The 18,602-nt window shown below is 48.8% G+C and overlaps 1 protein-coding gene across 2 annotated transcripts in view; it reads right to left on the reverse strand.

Moving 5' to 3' along the window:
* Positions 1 to 14,324: 14,324 nt before the first annotated feature.
* CERS3 (ceramide synthase 3) overlaps positions 14,325 to 18,602 on the reverse strand; it is a 49,772-nt gene continuing 45,494 nt past the window's right edge. For both annotated transcript variants that reach the window (XM_053271773.1, XM_053271772.1), the window contains one exon: positions 14,325 to 17,206. In XM_053271773.1, coding sequence (XP_053127748.1) covers positions 17,075 to 17,206 — 132 coding nt within the window. In that variant the 3' untranslated portion in view covers positions 14,325 to 17,074. The remainder of the gene's footprint in view (positions 17,207 to 18,602) is intronic.

Here is an 18,602-nt window from a genome sequence, read left to right on the forward strand (position 1 = left end):
AAGTAGAGGTCAGAATCTGGATCAGGGCCAACGCCTGCAGGGAGGCGGATAATCAGTGCCTCCACTGCTGCCGCCGCCGCCACCGCCTCCTCCTCCTCCTCCAGAGGTACAGAGCGCCGCTTTCGGCCTTCCCCAAGACGGCTCTGATCGGACTGCAGAAAATGGAACCGCTCAAGGGGAATCTGTTCTGGGACCACCACAGTCAGCTCTGCACCAGCTGCAAAGGAGAGACAGACAGACAAGAGAAAAGGTGGAGGGAATCAGTTCCATCACCAATATTCCATAACATCCCAGCTCCACAATGTCATCCTCTCTGCCTATTCAGTCTTCTTCGTATTCAAGTCTTAATCTGGGCCAGAATTCACCGGGGCGGAGTCCCAGGCCCTCTTTTCAATCTCAGAGCTCAGGACTGGTCTGCGTAAAAAGAGAAGGATTTGGGGCACATGCAGAGTGCATCCCCCACACCAGCTCTGTAAGCACAGCCCACCTTGGGTACAGCCTTATTTATTTGTTTTTCTTAATAATCTTTATTTATTTATTTATTTATTTATTTATCTATCTATCTATCTATTTATTATTTCTCTGTGTAAACCACCCGGAGCCATTTTTGGAAGGGCAGTATAGAAATCAAATTAATAAATAATCCTGCATGTAGAAAAAACACAGGCCTCAGGTTGGAAGTATGAGACAAGCATCAACCCCAGTCTCTCTCTCTCCCTCTCTCTTTTTAACAACTGATCCCTTTGTACTTTTACTTTATCAGAATTACAGTACTCTCTTTAACATTATGGAACACTCTCACACCCACCCACATACACCTTTTGTTTCCATGCTAGATATGATTCGGGATTCAACCCCATTTAGAAGTTGTACCCCTTCTACCTATAGCCCCTTACCCATAACTCCAGAAGGCTTGAGCTAGGGAACCTGGAAGCAGAGTCCAGGTGCCTGACTCCCTACACCACGGAGGCAGCTCTCAGACAGAAGGAACTATTGGCCTCAGCTTTGCTGCACTGCAGTGCCACCCAGATAATGGCCAGAGACGGTATTGCAGCTCATTAGCCTTAGGAACATAGGAAGCTGCCATATACTGAGTCAGACCATTGGTTCATCTAGCTCAGTGTTGTCTTCACAGACTGGCAACGGCTTCTCCAAGGTTGCAGACAGGAATCTCTCTCAGCCCTGTCTTGGAGATGCTGCCAGGGAGGGAACTTGGGACATTCTGCTCTTCCCAGAGCGGCTCCATCCCCTGAGAGGACTATCTTACACACTTTGAGTCTTCCATTCAAATGCAACCAAGGTGGACCCTGCTTAGCTAAGGGGACAAGTCATGCTTGCTACCACAAGACCAGCTCTCCTCTCCAGCCTTGCCAGACCAGATGATCTGTAGAGCAAACAGGGGTCCGGCTGACCTTATACAACTGCAGCTTTAAATGTGGCTCCTCCTTTTGAGTAACTTCTCAACATGAGTTGCAGTGCAGGCTCCCAACATCTCACACGCTGCTCTACCTGGACCTTTACCTTCAGCTTGGCTCCAACCACACACCTACCTTGGACCCCAATACACTGTTTGGAAACTGACCATCCAGCTGCCTGCAATTACATAGCTGTCTCTGGAAAATGACCACCTGATTGCCTTACATAGCTGCCTCTGGCTCCTCTAATCTCTGCTCTGGACCTTGACCTCTGCCAGACAACCCCTCCACCCCCCCCATAACTCTGCTTGCTATTCTGGAACTGTGTTTTGGCCTCTCCTGGACAACCTACACATCTGCTGGGCACACAGGCCTGATCCCACAAGGCTCAGACCATGGTGACTCAACCGTGAGAAAAAGGACTCTGCAGATGTTCAGAGACACTTCCTTTATTGTTACATGACATGAACTAGAGCTAACTTCTGGCTCTGAAACTAAATACCATGGCTTACTCCCAAGGAGGTGCACATCACATTGAGCCCTGGGGTGTATGCTGGCATATTACAGAAAGGCGGGAAGAAAGGCCGGGTTCTCACATGCACATCCAGTGATGCCTTGTCTGTGTGAACACCACATGTGGAACGTTTAAATCCTATAACATCTCCAAATGCAAAGCTTTGGAAGATTATGGTCAATTACCAAATGCCTGTACATCACAGCTGTGTAACACAATGTTGACTATTTTTTACAGACTGTATTTTGTTTTATTGTGTTTTAGTATTGTTGTATTGGATATGTTTGTTATTTCTATTTCTGCTGGCCAATGGCTGTAATAACATTGATGATGATGATGATGATGACTATTTTTACGAAGGTTATTGTTTATTTATGCATGCTTCTTCGGCTAAGCTGCTCAGGCTGGTATACATGGTTCTATCTTCTATTTTCATCTTTGCAACAACCCTGTGAGGTTGGTTAAACCGAGAGAGAGTGACTGCCCAAGACTATGCCCCAGGTTTCATGGACGAGTGAGGACTTGAACCCAGATCTCCCCAGTCCTAGTTGAGCACTCTCAACACTACACCCCACTGTTGTATGATGAAGTGATGCACAGGCTTGAACCCATCAGCACTTCTCCTTGGCCGTAGTCATTTACAGAGATATGTGTTCCCTTACGAATACGACCCAATATTTATATAACTATTTGCAACAAAAAGTTCCCAAAGCAGTTTACATAAATATAAAAAAAATAAAACGGCTCTCTTGACCCCAAAGGGCTCACAATCTAAAAAAAACAAACCCAAAAAACTTAAAATAGACACCAGCAACAGCCATTGGAGGGATGCTGTGCTGGGGATGGATACGGCCAGTTGCTCTCCCCCTGCTAAATAAAGAGAATCTCCACTTTTAAAAGGTGCCTCTTTGCTCAGTTAGCAGGGGACACCTGCTGTGAGGTTGTGGATGGCGGTGAACTATCCAGCAAAGCCCACAAGGGACAAGGATGAGTCAGAAGACTCCTGGATGTAACCGCAGAATACCTCTGAAGACCAGATGTTGGGGTCAGACAGACATAAGGCGGACCACTGCGAGACACAGAGCGCTACACGTCTGATCTGAACCTTCAGGACACCAGTAGAAAGTTGCTCTACACTACAGATCCTCAAACTTTGGTCCCCAGATGCTATTAAACTTCACCTTCCATCATTCCCAGGCACAATAGCCACAGCCACTGGGGACCCCAGTCTGAGAACTCCTGGTTGAAAGCAACACTCTTCTGTGGCTGCGATCCAGCACACACTGATGGTGTCTTGATGTTTTTGATTGGTCAACCCAAGCAAACCAGCCAGCTCTTGAAACGTCAAGGTCATGCCCACTGTGGGTGGGGGTCTTGTGGCAGCAAGCAAGCATGAGTTGTCCCCTTTGCTAAGCAGGGTCCACCCTGGTTTGCATTTGAATGGGAGGCAATGTGTCTGAGCACTGGTAGATATTCCTCTTTGGGGATGGGGCTGCTCTGGGAAGAGCACCTGTCTGCTTGCATGCAGCAGGTCCCAAGTTTCCTCCCTGGCAGCATCTCCAAGATAGGGCTGGGAGAGACTTCTGCCTGCAACCTGGGTGAAGCCGCTGCCAGTCTGTGTTGGCAATACTAAGCTAGATGGACCAGTGGTCTGACTCAGTAGGAGGCAGCTCCCTATGTTCCTATGAATTGTAGTCCAGCATCATCTGGGGACCCAAGGATGGGAACCCCTGACTTAGAAGCCTGGAACAGACTTCAAGCAGAGGAAAGAAAGAAAGAGCTTTTCCCTCAGCCGCTGAAACGACTGAAAACTAAATGTAAGAGAGGAACGTTTAAGTTTTCAGAAAAACTGAAATAGGAACCAAAGCAGCATTAAAGAATCGAAGAACAGCCCTGCTGGATCAGGCCCAACGTCTATCTAGTCCAGCATCCCGTTTCCCACCACGGCCCATCAGATGCATCCCGGAAGGCCCCAAGCAGGAGAAGAAGCCACTCCCTCTCTCCTGCTGTTGCTCCCCTGCAACTGGTACTGGGAGGCATCTGAGGCTGGAGGTGGCCCACAGTCACCAGGCTAGCAGCTTTCTCCATCACTGTATTTTCTATATTACACACACATTTTAAAGAGAGAGGGTTCAGAATCCAGAATCACGTTTCACCAAACCAATATTTTAAAAAACCAAAAACCCTGCATAAGGAGTAGAGAGACGAAGAGGAGGGGTGCAGACCCAATGCAAGCAACTTCGCTCCTCCTGCAGTTTCACAAGACCCTGGATCCAAGGATATAAAAGTCCTGAAACATCCTTTCATAGGAGGAGGAAGAGGAGGAGGAGGAAGAAGAGCTGGGATTTCTCTGCCAACCGGAGGGGCGGGGGGAGAGAGAAGAGGAAGCAACATGCCATTTGGCTGCACCAGCTCTTGTGGGGGGGGGGGAGAGGGTATCTGCATCTTGCAAGCTGGCTTCCCCCCCAATGATCACATCCTGGCTGCAGTGAGGGCATGCATTTTGCAAAGAAGAAAAAGCAACCAATTCTGCAGGTGGGCTTTATTTTCTGTCTTTCTTTGCGGGGGGGTTGGAGGGGGAGTCCCCCGCCCAAGGCATCAAACTCGCTAGAATGACGGGGGCGGGCGTGGGCTGGAGCCGAGAGGAGAAACCAGAGGCGCCCTGCCTACCTGTCTCGATGCCCGGTCCGCCGCGAAGGAGCAGCAGCATCGCGAGTGCGAGAGCCAGGAAGGAGCCGTCAAACATTGTCTTGCAGCCGACGAAGGGGCCCCGCAACTGGGCTGAGCGATGCACGGACTGGGAGAGGAGGAGGAGGAGGAGGAGGAGGAGGGCGGCGACGAACCTGCGGCGGCGGCGGCAGCAGCTGGATCCCGACTCGCCGCGCAGCGCTCCCAGCCGCTGGAAAAATGCATTAGCGCTCCAGAGAAACGCAACGTGGTTTGCAGAGAGGGAGAGAGCAGGGGGGGCGGGGGGCGCCTCTCCTCCCCGCCGGAGTCTCAGGGGCTGATTGGAGCTCGCCCTGGCCGGGTTACACCTCCTGCCCGCTGATTGGACGTCGGAATTAACACACTCGGGTAAATAGCTGGGTTGTAAAAGGAGAAGCCATGCACGTGGGTTGCGGGCGGAGGGAGGCGTGCCGGCGCCAGGCGGCGCTAGAGAGGCAGGTGTTGGGCGCGCGCTTGGCGCCGGCACGCCTCCCTCCGCCCGCAACCCACGTGCCTGGCTTCTCTTTTTACACCGTCGTCACCTGTTGGACTGCTCCTTCCACCGCCGTCACCTGTTGGACTGCTGCAGGGGAGGCTGCTGTAGAAAGCGCTGTAGAAGGGGGCCCCGGGATGAAAACTGAGTCCTCTGCTGTTTGCCTCCTCTCTTCTGCTGTGTCTTCAGACAGCAGGCTCGGCCTGAGGGAGGTGAACAGGTGACCTGGACCTTTCAGAGCACTCCAAGGATCCAGGCAAGGGTCTCTCTGTGCCCTACCTGGAGATGCTGCCAGGAATGGAATCGGGAACCTACTGTGTGCAAACTAGATGCTCTACCAAAAGTGGCATATGTGGGTCTCCCATCCAGGCACTGGCCACACCAGGACCGGCTTGGTGGTCACAGCAAGGCGGCTGTCTTGCGTCTTCTCAGATCCGGGGGAGGCCACCTTGTCGTTGAACCAGAACTCTAATATCCACAGCCACAAGGTGATGGGAGTTATAATTCAACAAGAGCTGGAGGGCCAAGGTGGCCTCTCCCTGCCTAAGTCTATGCTCTGGGACCTTTCCTGGGGCAGAGTGAAAACGATGGGGAAAGTTTCCTCTACTGGACTGCTAAGTAGCAGGTGCCTATTTAACAGCACTGGAGCAGGGCAAGCCGAATAAGTTGGCAACCCTGTAGTTGGTGGAGGGTCTGAACTGGATTTGGACCTCTGCATGTCGGAGGGTGTGTGTGTGTGTGTTTAAAAAAAAAAACACCATACACACACACACACGCACCATTTTCCCACTATAAATTACACACACACACACACACACACCCCAAGAAGTTCTGGAACTAGGATTTAAACTGAAGTTGCTGGAAGGGAATTTTGTTTAGCTCTCCATGGCATGGAAAGCTTTTACCTGTTGGGAGTTTTGCCTTTTGTGCAGCATCTAAAGGCATGGATGCCCCACCAAGCTGAAATATATAGTAACCCTAGTCCTGTTAGTATTGGTTGACCCCAATTTTCCTGCATAGTGCCAGATTCTTTGCACTGTTTAGTCGGAAGTAAGCCCCACCACTGAATTAAATGGCATTTGCTTCTACGAAATCCCATTTCTGGAAAAAGAGTGCCGTTGGATTGCCCATTTCTATGCAAGCTGAGCAAGGAGGAACTCTCTCTATGCCAGGGAGGCTTATTCCTGTGTACGTGCAGCGGATCAGAGCCTTTGATCCACAAGTCCCTTCTGTGGAGTCAAACTGATCCCAAGGCTACCCAGTCAAGCTGCATTGCAGTTGCACATTTACTTGGGAGTAAGCTCCATTGACTCAGCAGGGCTTCTTTCTGGGTGAGCATGCAGAGCTTCCTCTGTTTTGCAGAAACTGAGTGGTCCTCAATCCACCTTTGACCAGGACACTGTCAGACTCTCAAGGGACAAGGTGTGCTCCTGGCCCTTCTTGAGCCCCAGAATGACTGGGTAAGGACACACACACACACACACACACACACACACACACACACACACACACAGAGTCAGCCTCAGGAACCGCCCCAGGGCCAGGGGTGGAGGTTAGTTTGTCACCTGACCCCTCTGGGATCCGACCAGCCTGGTTTCTTCTCATCCCTGCTTCCCCCTGAAGGGAACAAAATCCCCAAAGGAGGGATGCCACACTCTCCTCCAGACTCCATAGGGCCACACAAGCAACTAGGTAATGTGGCACCCCGACAGACACCCTCGGTAATCTTCCTGCCTATGCAGAATCCTCGCTTTTTGACATGCTAATACTTACTTTTTGCACACTTGCTCTTCCTTCCTAGGCCTATATTAACCCCCTCCCTTTTCTCCCCTTCAACCAGCCTTCCTATACTATAGACCAGAGTTCCACAACTTCAGCCCTGCAGCTATTGTTGGACTACAACTCCCATCATTCCCTGTCACTGTGGCCAGCCATCCAGGATGCTGGGAGTTGTAGTCCAACAATAGCTAGAAGGCCAAACTCGTGTAGGCCTGCTAGAGACTCTCTTTCAGATACAACCGTTTTCCTCTCTATTGCAACCAGGGTTCAGATATGTCTTGAGTTCTCACCTGGGAGGATTTCTGCCATTTGCCTACTCCTAGGAACTGTATAAGAAGTAATCCCTTCTTTCTCTTCTTGTTCCACTGTAAAAAAAGAGAGAGAGAGAGAACCATTTTAAATATCCACTGGAGAAGCCAAGTTTTGCAATCATTATTGCCAAGTTAATAAGCCTTCAGAGACATCAGACATATGTTATAGACATCTCTAAAGAATCCCTTTGGCTCTTGGCCTGGAAACAAAGGGTTAACTTGGATGCTCATCAAAGTATCCCCCCGCCCCACTTTATATCCTTTCTTCTCCTCCAGATAGCATCTTTGGCCAGGCCTCAACAGACTATCTACACTGCATTTGTACTTGTGATGGTGAAGCCTCTGACACTGATTGGCTGAGCTGCTGTGATGGCATGGCCTGCTCACAAACACTCCAAGTGCTCAGGAGAAAGAGCTGTCAGAATGCCACGATCCACACCACTATAAATTCCAGCAAGACAGGGGTTCTCAAGTGGCCTTTGGCCATTGTGGATAGGGATGATGGGAGTTGTAGTACAACAACATCTGGGGACCCATGTTTGAAGACTTAGGTGTAGTGGTTAAAGTGTTGGGCTTTCAACTCTGATATTCTGTGATGAACACAATGCAGCTGTAGTGGTTGTACAAGGCTCTCTTTTGCATCTATGACAAAACCATAAGGACAGCCCTGCTGGATCAGGCCCAAAGCCCTTCTAGTCCAGCATCCGGTTCCCCACAGTGGCCCACCAGATGCCGCTGGGAAGCCCACAGGCAAGTGGTGAGGGCATGCCCTCTCTCCTGCTGTGGCTGCCCTGTAACTGGCACCTTGCCTCTGAAGCTGGAGGTGGCCTATAGTAGAGTTGCCATGTCCCCCAGAATTTAGGGTTTCACCCGGCTTTTAAACTTCTCACCCAGATTTGCCTGGATTTCAGCTCTAGCCCTTGTAGAAGCGGAGTTCGGGAGCAAAACGCGCAGTCACTCTTCTGCTCAAAAGTTATTTTCAAGCTAATTTACATAATATGCAAACTAGGCACCCAGATTGGGAAAGCCAGAATATGGCAACCCTATAAGACACCAGACTAGTAGCCATTGCTAGACCCAGCCTCCATGGATTTGTCTATGAATCTGCTCATTCCCCATCCGTGCATATGTGAAGTTGGGATTTTCTGCCCCAATATGCATCACTCTGCAAACCAGACTTTGCATCCCTACATCCAAATCCTTTTCTGTGACCTACAGCAGAAAACACACTCCCGTAGCCTTTTGTGTCTTACAAAAGGCATGCCTTCCTCCCCTTTCTTGAAATTGACATTAATTCACGAAATGGGCAAAAGCGGGTGTCTGCAGTGATCCTTTCTTCAGAAATGCTTTGTGCTCCAAGCTCAATCTTGGTCTATCTAATAACAAGGTATCTTCCTTTGGCATGCATGCTGATGTAAACAAGGAAGCATTTTGTCTCTCGACATCAAAGCAAGTGAGTTCCTGACTGTCTATACAGAACTATAACAAAACTGTGGGGTGCATTTCATTTGGAATCCAAAGAGTGTTTACAGCAGGGCTGCTCAGCTTTGGCCATCCTGCAGATGTTGGCCTATAAATCCCTGGCTATTCCCCAAATCCCTGGCTATTGGCCACTGTGGCTGGGGATTATGGGAGTTGTAGTTCCAAAACAGCGCGAGGGCGGGGGTGGGGGAAGCTTAAGTTGAGCAGGCCTGGTTGACAGTCACGGATTCCCTTTTCCAGCGGACTCCCAAAGATGTGAAGTTGAGGTTAGATTTCCTCTGTGCAAGGAGAAAATATGTAGCCTGAAGTTAGAACAGCGTTCTCCAACTTGGGTTTCCAGATGTTGTTGGCCTACAACTCCCACCGTGCCCACTCCATGCCCACTCACAATGGCCCTTGTGGCTGGGAATGATGGGGACCGTAGTCCAGCAACATCTGGCCATTCAAGGCTGAGAACCCCTGAACTATGGAGGACTTTGGCACTACAGCTTTCTGGGATGAGCCTTGGGGTGTCTCAAAGGGAGAGGATGTTTCCCAGGAGCCCCCAAGTTGGTATCTGAGTTGGTACAGGGCCAGACCAGGAAGGGATGTCTATAGTTTTATCTCCACACATACATACTCCTAGTACATACTTCCCAGCCTGGGTTCCTCCAGAGGTTGCTGAGCACAACTGACTGTGGCCAGGGGTACTGGGAGTTTGAGCTCAGCAACATCTGGAGGGTCCCAGTTTGGGAACCTTTGGCCTAGGCATTTTTATTCGTCAACCACCAGAGAAAAAGGATGTGCTTTGGTGGAACCATTAAGGGTCCACATCAGGGGTTCCCAGATATTGTTGGACTACAGCTCCCATCATCCCCAGCTACAACGGCTGAAGAGATGATGGAAGTTGTACTCCAATAATGCCTAAGGAGCCAAGCAGTGTTCTCTCTAACAGGGATCTCCAGATGTTGTGGACTACAACTCCCAGAATCCCCAAGCAAAAGCCATTGCAGCTGGGGATTCTGGGAGTTGTAGTCAACAACACCTGGGAATCCCTGTTAGAGGGAACATTGGAGCCAAGTTAGAGAACCCCCTGGACTACATTGTCCTAATGATGTGGGAAATGACTCAGAATAGTCCCATAGAAATTAAAAGTCCCTTTTTAATTTCAACGGGACTAAAGGAAAATGTAAAGTTGTGCCGTTGAGTCGGTGTCGACTCCTGGCAGCCACAGAACCCTGTGGTTGTCTTTGGTAGAATACAGGAGGGGTTTGCCACGGCCATCTCCTGCGCAGTGTGAGATGATGCCTTTCAGCAGCTTCCTATATCACTGCTGCCTGATATAGGCGTTTCCCATAGTCTGGGAAACATACCAGTGGGGATTCGAACTGGCAGCCTTTGGCTTGCTAGTCAAGTCATTTCCCCACTGCGCCTACTTTGAGTCATTGTCTTCATCATGTCAACCATTGCTTTAGTTTAAGTTTCTTCTCTAGGATAGAGCATTGCTTAGAGAACAGCATTGCAAATTCACACCCTGGGCGAGCTATTTGCTATGAAGTAAAGAGAGCATTTCAGCTTCTTGTTTCTGCCTTATTAGTTTCTCCACTGCAGAGCTTGACTGCCACCTGATGATTGATTTGAGTAATACCAATGCAAGAAGGGCAGATAATTAAAATTCAAGTAGAATTAATATCGGCTATTTTGATCACAACTAAACAACACATTAATCTTCACATCACCAGCTATTGAAAGAGCAATCTAGACCGTAGTGCACTTTAGGCAGTGAAGCCTATGATGCTAAATTAGCTGAGGTTATGCAATGACACAGAATGTTCACTAACATTCTGCATGTTTGGGGGACAAAGCTGACCATCTCTGCAGTTCAATATCTGTGAGGGAAGATAAAATGATTGGTTTGGCTGGGATTCAAACCTCACAAAGGGCTTAGGGACTGGGGTGGTTTTGTGGGACAGGCAGACAGCTGGAAAGAGAGCCTGGATGATGGGAAACCAGCCACTGAGCCCTGAAGCTGGGTAGTTGAAGAAAAGGTTTAGAGAAGGCAACAGTCAAGTAGGTGATGGAGAAGAGGTCTTGGGGAAAGGGGCCAATGACTCCTTATAAAATGGAAAACTTCTCATATTGAACTAACCAACCCAATGCAGTGTGGCTGTTCAGTCCTGTGATGCTGAAATACTCAATTTCTACAACAATGTTTTGTGGGGAAATAGCTTTGGGGTTTCAATGTCAACATGACACGAGAGAAAACGTCAGCTCCCACCCCCTCTCCACTGTCCCAATCTGGATGCCTTGGTGCCCTACTGTTTCTAAACCAAAAATAAGCACGGACGGGATGATTACATGTTGAGTGTATCACTAAGCCCTGTTCAGACATTATGCTGTCCCTATGTTCAGATGTCTGTACGCTCATACATGTTGTGTAAATAAGAACATAAGCTCAGCCCTGCTCGATCAGGCCCAAGGCCTATCTAGTCCAGCATCCTGTTCCCCACTATGGCCCACTAGATGCCTCTGGGGAGCCCACAGGCAAGAGGTGAGGGCACGCCCTCTCTCCTGTTGCTGATCTCCTGCAACTGGTAATGAGAGGCATCTTGCCTCTGAGGCTGGAGGTGGCCTATAGCCACCAGACTAGTAGACATGGATAGACCTGTCCTCCATGAAGTTGTGCAAGCCCCTTTTTAAACCATACAAGATGGTGGCCATCACCACATCCCGTGGCAGAGAGTTCCACAGATTAATTATGTGATGTGTGAAAAAGTACTTCCTTTTGTCGGTCCTGAATTTCCTGGCCATCAATTCCATGAGATGACCCCTGGTTCTAGCATTATGAGAGAGGGAGGGGAAAAAATTATCTCTCTCTGCTCTCTGCACACCACCCTCTTCCATCAAAATGAACGTATCCAGAAGACACATCTCACCCACCCTCATGGTAGGCTGGAGCATTCCTCATGCAATATGCCTCCCGGACATCAAAGCCACACTTGCAAAGTTTGATGCCCTATTCTGTGCGTTGCCTTTGGAGTTTCCAATCAACAAATAAGGAGTCAAAGGCAAACCCGTAAACAAACAACAGGCTAACACAGCTAATGGAGGACCTGGAGGCCCACCTGAATCAACAGAAGATGTTTTCCCTGAAAGTTGGAAGCAACTTAACATCAACAATGCTGCCCCTTAAGCGGATTGCTATGACCGTATTGGTGGGGCAGTGGTGGGGGGGACACAAGTCATATGTTGAAGCTCAGGCTGGTTTGTTCAGCTTCGCCTCCTAATAAGCCCACAACCTCCAGTAATCCTGCTGCAGGGAACTTTCAGTTAAATAAACTCGCAGAGCCCTCTGTGGTCAGCGAAGAGGGAGATTAGGTGCCTTTGATCTCCCCATCTCTTTGATTGGGAATCCTATTCTTTGACAAGGGATTAATGTCTTTCCTTCCTCTCCGCCGCTTAAGATCTAGACTGCCTTAGATGACAAGATGGAAAGTGGAACCGTCGGGGCTCCCCCCTGCCCCCCATTTTCCTTGCAGGTGTCCTCAATTCCTCGCCGGTTCCACTCCCACCTTCCAATGCCAACTTTGCAATCCAAGTCAGAGGCAGGGGCGTAGGGTCTATTGGGCAAGGAGGGACAACTGTCCCCTGGCCCAGAGGGTAGGGGCCCCCACAAGATGGGGTGTGCCCCGCTGCCCCCTCCCTTTCCTCGCCGGGCGCTGGTGCCTGCAGCTGGGGCACACGTGCTCTTTCCGAGCGTGGTGGGAAAAGAATAAGTGCAATGGGGCTGGGCTTCCTTTCCCCTCCCTCCCGCCGCGCTTCCTCCTCCCAGACAGTGGACCCTCGCCACCCTTGATGCTCCTGGCCACCACAGCCATGCTGCCAGCCCCCGATCCGCTGCCGCCAACCCTCTGCCGTCTTCCATATGGGGGCATGCAAGCAAAGCTGTCCAAAGCCCTAGACTGGATGTTGTGCTGCAGGGTTGTAGTAGTTTGCGGGTGGGGGAGTGGGGGGTTATGAGCAACCAGACACAAATCATGCTGTTCTAAAAAAGAAAAGAAGTGCAATTCTAAAAGAACATTTGTGCCGTTCAAAAATTCAAGACAAGCAAACAACTGTTTCACATGAACATAAGAAAAGACCTGCTGGATCAGGCCTAAGATCCATCTAGTCCAGCATCCTACTTCATTCAGTGGCCCACCAGATGCCTCTGAGAAGCCCACAGGCAAGAGATGAGGCCACGTTCTCTTTCCTACTGCTACTCCCCTGCAACTGGTGTTTAGAGGCATCTTGCTTCTGAGGCCGGAGGTGGCCTATAGGCACCAGACTAGTAGTCCTTGATAGACCTGTCCTCCATGAATTTGTCTAAACCCTTCTTAAAGCCATCCAGGTTGTTAGCCGTCACATCTTGTGGCAGAGAATTCCATAGGTTGATTATACGTTGTGTGAAAAAGTACTTCCTTTTTTGGTCCTAAATTTCTTGGCAATCAGTTATTGATAGTGTAAAAGCATCATACCCAAGTACAGGAGCTCTCTCTCTCTCTCACTCACTGACACACACACCAAGGCTGCACAACTCCAGTCCCCCAGCTATGGTTTATTTATATTATTTAGTACATTTATATACTGCCCCATACAAAAAGGTCCCTGGGTGGTTCACTATATAAAACCATGAAAACATTAAAACCCTTTAAAACTTTAAAACTATAAACTAAAAAGCCTGACTAAACAGATATGTTCTTAGGCCCTTCTTAAAAACATTCAGAGAAGGGGAGACGCTAATTTAATTAAGAAGCACGTTCAAGAGCTGGACTACAACTCCCATAATCCCCAGCCACAGTGGCAACTAGTCAGGGATGGTGGGAGTTGCAGTCCAACCACAGCAGGCGGGCCAGAGTTGAGCAGCCCTGATCAACACACACGTGTGCACAAGCTGATAGACTCATTTGATTCCCTACCTCGGTTCATTATTTAAATGGTGCTGCAAGATTAGGTATTTATTTTGCAGAGTAGAAGTCCTTTTGGAGAAACATTTGCTGTTCCTGGAGACTTTGTGGTGTTAGCAGTCAATCCACGAGCGACAGCAGCCTACATCCTCTGGTTAGACCAGCTTTGTAGTACAAAGTTTGTACAACATTAAACCATCACAGCCCATAATAATATAATGTCACATCGCAGGCTAGAAAGTAAAATGCAGGGCACACACACACATGCACGCACCCCGATTTGGTGACATATACAGATCAGCAAGAGAAGGCCCTTGATGTAAGGAGAGACAGGATGCACCGTGACAGTCTGTGTGATCTTGTAATTGTGTTACTTGAGAAGCTGAAAGGCCTAGTGTCTGGTGCAGCAACGTGAGAGGGAATTCACTGTTGGGACCCACCACTAGCCTACCTTTGCTTCGACTCTTGCTCATCCTTAGTAGCTCAGCAGTTCTCAAACCAGGGTCCCCAACCATTGTAGGACTACCAGTCCCATCATCTGGGGACCCCAGTTCGAGACCCCCCTCTGCTAGCTGAAATATATGCATCAAATCCTTTGCTGAGAGCGGAAGGACCCCTGCAATTGGCCACTAAGGACTACCCAGCCATAAGGCCTGCCCAGAGTACTCAGATCTGTGTTGAAAGGAACAGGAAAGAAGCGACATACTGGAGATTTTAATATATATACATACATTCACACAAGAACATCAGCATTGTAAACTGTACATATGCAGGACTGAGGAATCTATTTCAGATGACATCTAGCCGTTAGGAACACAGGAAGCTGCCATATACTAAGTCAGACCATTGGTCAATCTAGCTCAGTATTGTCTACCCAGACTGGCAGCGGCTTCCCCAAGGTGGCAGGCAGGAATCTCTCCCAGCCCTATCTTGGAGATGCTGCCAGGGAGGGAACTTGGAACCTAGATGCTCTTCCCGGAGCCACTCCATCCCCTGAGGAGAATATCTAACAGTGCTCCTGGTGGTCTCCCATTCAAATGCAAATTTGAATGGTCTCCCATTCAAATGCAAACCAGGGTGGACTCTGCTTAGCAAAGAGTGCAATTCATGCAATTCCAGCTCTCCTCCCCTGACAACTGGGTAGGAGGGGCTTCCAGCCAGGCTCCGAGCACCACCACCCTGTGTGCCCTCCTGAGGAATGGCCATGTGTCAGCAAAATTGTGGCAGGAGTCCGGGGGGACACTGCTAGCTGCGATCTGTGAGTAGGATGGTGGAGAACCACCCGGACTGTGCACTCAACACCGTATCACAGGCAGAGAAAAAGCCTGCCCCACCCTGTCCTGCCCATATCACAGCTAGCACATTGCAAGAATTCCCGGCCCTCTTCCTTTCTCTGTTTTTGGCCAACCTATGACCACTTCTTGGGAGCTTGGAGCCTGGCTGGATGCCCCCTACCCAGCTGTGATGGTCATGAACATAAATAAACCGTAGTTATGGATGGTGGGAGTTGTAGTCCAACAACATCTGGAGGGCCAAGGATGCCTCCCCATGGTCTACACTGAATGGCAGCAGCTCTCCAGGGTTTCAAACAGACAGGGGTATTTCCCAGCACTTCTTGGCAGATGCCATGGATTAGGCCTGGGACCCTTTGCCTGCAAAGCAGATGCTCGGCTATAAAGTAACAGCCCAGTCCCAGGGAGAAGTGCAGGGAAGTCACCTCCTGATCTGAAGTAGAACCTGGTAAAGTAAAGTGGTGCCCTTGAGTCGGGGATGAGAAAATGCAGAGAACGCTGTAGGGTACTTTATCGATTAAAAACACACACCTCTGAATCCAGGATCAAAATATGGACAGGGATGAGTAGAAGGGGGGGGGGACACTTCTCACTGACTTTTCAGGAATGGGAAAAGCTGGCTATATCTGTGGTGCACTAGTGGAGGGAGGCCAGCGGCGGCGCATGTCCGGCCGTGGCAGCGGCCCCACTTGCTCTGCCTCCCGCGCCTGATGTCAGACACGGGCGGTTAGCCATGCCCCCCGTGCCTGACATCAGATGTGGGGGCGTGGTCGAGCTCCCAAGTGGGGCCGCGTGGTGTAGCCTTTAAGGCTAAAACTCACCCCACCCCGCATCGGACATCAGACGTGGGGGGCCTGTCGGGGCCACGAGGTGCAGCCCCTGAGGGACGGCAGCCTGGGTTCTTTGAACCCGTTCGCCCAAAGGTAGCTACGCCGCTGCTGCGGTGTTTTTTTTTGTTAATCTATTCCCTGATCCCGGCCAGCTTTTGAATGGGGCTTTAGTTACTTTTATCCCAAACCTGGAGTAGAGGCAGAGGTAACAAACAGCCAGCAGCAAGAGCACGGAAAAGCAGTCTGCACGTGCCTCTCTGAATAATATGAATAATAATTTGAATAATAATTCAAATAATAATACATGAAAAATGATACGTCAACATTCCTGATTCGACTCCACTGTCTTGTCCTTGCATACCACAACTCTTTCGTCTGGATTCTACAATACCCTTCACTATCTTTAAATAAATTTTAAATAGTGACTCAAAGGCCTTGTTGGCCACTAAGCAACCCCTTATACCAGAGATTTACAACGTTGGGTCCTCAGATGTTATTGGATTTCAGCGCTCATAATCCCCAGCCCCAGTGGCCTTTGGTTGGGGATTATAGAATTTGAAGTCCAATAACATCTGGGGACCCAATGTTGAGAATCCCTGCCTTATATCAAGCGCAGGCATTGTAAAGTCCTCCTTGGGCCTGTATCCCAGCCACCAAAGCTTTGCCTCTAGCTAAGCTTCATGATGCTACCACGAAGTACCACATCTGCAGGTAGATCATTCTGGGTGCGAAGGGTATGGAGAGCTTTGGCAGAACCTAGTCTGTGATCCTCTTCCTATGGTCACCTCCGCCAGGTCCAGTTCCCAAAGAAGTAGCCCACTGAGGAAGACTCAAGCCCAACATGGTTGACCCTTATTCTTCTGAAAGAATTCCAGAGGCATGGACTTCCCTCCCATGAAACAGAGCTGGCTCCTCAATGGAATCGGCACTAACTCCACACTTCTCAAACAGAGTCGAAACATTATTAGAGACTGGGCATCAGTGTCCAAAGAACTCATCAAAGGACTCATTAAAGTATGAGCAGCTAAGTTCAAAAAGATGGTGTTCCAAGACCTTCCGGGGATTCTCGAGCATCGGAAGAGTTGAAAAGGTCATATTTGCCGTCCGCCAATCTGCAGCATATTAGAAATTGGGCCATTAAGCACATTTTGTTGAGTTAAGCAAATTATTTTCAGTCTCTTTAAAAACTGGGCTCTCCTCCAGCTCAAGTGACTGGCAATAAAATCAATCACGGACTGCAGTTAAGATGTTGACACTAAGCTCTGTACTGTAGGATGGGTAAAGGGCGCAATCAGTGATACCACAGGGAGACGGTGCTGGTTATGTGCTAATGGTTGTTGTTGTTTAGGAGCGGGTCGGTTGATTCGCAGCCATCCTTGATTCCGTTTTTCTTGCACTCCTCTTCGGCGTCACTGGAGTCAACTTCTTCTTCTTCATCGCTCCTTTCATCTTTCACATTCTAGGGAGAAATTGAAGAAGAAATAGCAAACATCAATGGATGCCAAATCATGCTATTAATGACTGCCTTGTGCTAACAGCAGCAGAAAAGGAGATGGTGCAACATACAAAAGGGTTGGAAATAGGCAATTCTGGATTATCAAAAGAGATGCTATGGTTAAATACTGTATTAACTTGAATCCAAGACTAGGTTTTTTTCTAAGTACTTTGGTGTTAGAAATCGAGGGGTCGTCTTAAATTCAAAGCCCTTTTCTTTGTGAGTACATACAGGTATAACCTGTATTTTACCTCTATTTTAAAGGCGGTTGTCTTAAATTCAGAGTCATCTTCTATTCGGGTAAATACGGGTAGTGGGCCTTTGTGACAGGACTCAAAATGGCTGGGTGGGAAAGCCATCATTGCGATTTGGCTGGGATAAATATAAAAAGCATCTAGCCAGTTCTCCCCACTAAAGCAGCAAGTTAGGTTGTACCAGAAATTAAGGACAGGCATGTTGAAGGCACATTATGCCAGAGATAGTTGAAAGCAAGGAAAAGGTCAATAGAATAATCAAAATGATTAAAACAGAATATCAGAAGTTGAGAATGCACATGATTGCTAGATGGCAATAGCCGGGGAAACCATTTAAGAGGTTGTTTTTCTTTTAGCAGAAGTGATTCCCTCACTCCTCAGTGGGAGAATTAGTTGTGGTGAGATAAGATTCATGCCGAAATGGGCTGCATGGAAGATTCAACACACAGAGGTCATTCACACAGTCAAAAACTGTGTTCCACCTGGGTTTGGGAGCTGTCTGTGCTCCCAATTTTTAATTGAGTGGAAGCAAGGTAAGAGGAAAACCTGGGCAGAAGTGATTGTGTGGAAGCAAGGAAGAAGGAAAACCTGGGTAGCTTTCCCTCCAACCTTGCTTCCACACAACCGAAAATTGGGAGCACAGACAGCTCCCAAACCTGGGTAGAACACAGCTTTTGATTTTATGAATGACCTCATCGATTCTGAGTTTGACCAACAGCAGGGCTGTTCACAGGACCATTAATGGTCATCCCCCCGCTACTTTGGGAGCTGTGCACACTCCTGATTATTGGTCCTAGTGAAAATCTAGCTAGGAGAAGGGGGGAACCATCATCTGTGAGACAGGAGCTGGGGAGGACGGCTTTTCCTTCTACCTTGTTGAAGTGCTGGGTACAAGCACTGGATAGGATGAGTCTGTCCTACCTAGCTCCTCTCTTCCAGACAATCACTCTGCACCTCCAACCTAAATTTATTTAATTTCATTTTAATTAATTTTTTGAATATTTGTATACTCCTTTTAACAAAAGTTCCCAAAGTGGTTTACATAGATGATAGATAGATAGATAGATAGAAAGGTTCCCTCTCCCCAAAGGGCTCACAATTTTAAA

Source organism: Hemicordylus capensis, chromosome 10 (genome assembly GCF_027244095.1).
Source record: "Hemicordylus capensis ecotype Gifberg chromosome 10, rHemCap1.1.pri, whole genome shotgun sequence".
In the NCBI taxonomy this organism is placed as follows: Eukaryota; Metazoa; Chordata; class Lepidosauria; order Squamata; family Cordylidae; genus Hemicordylus; species Hemicordylus capensis.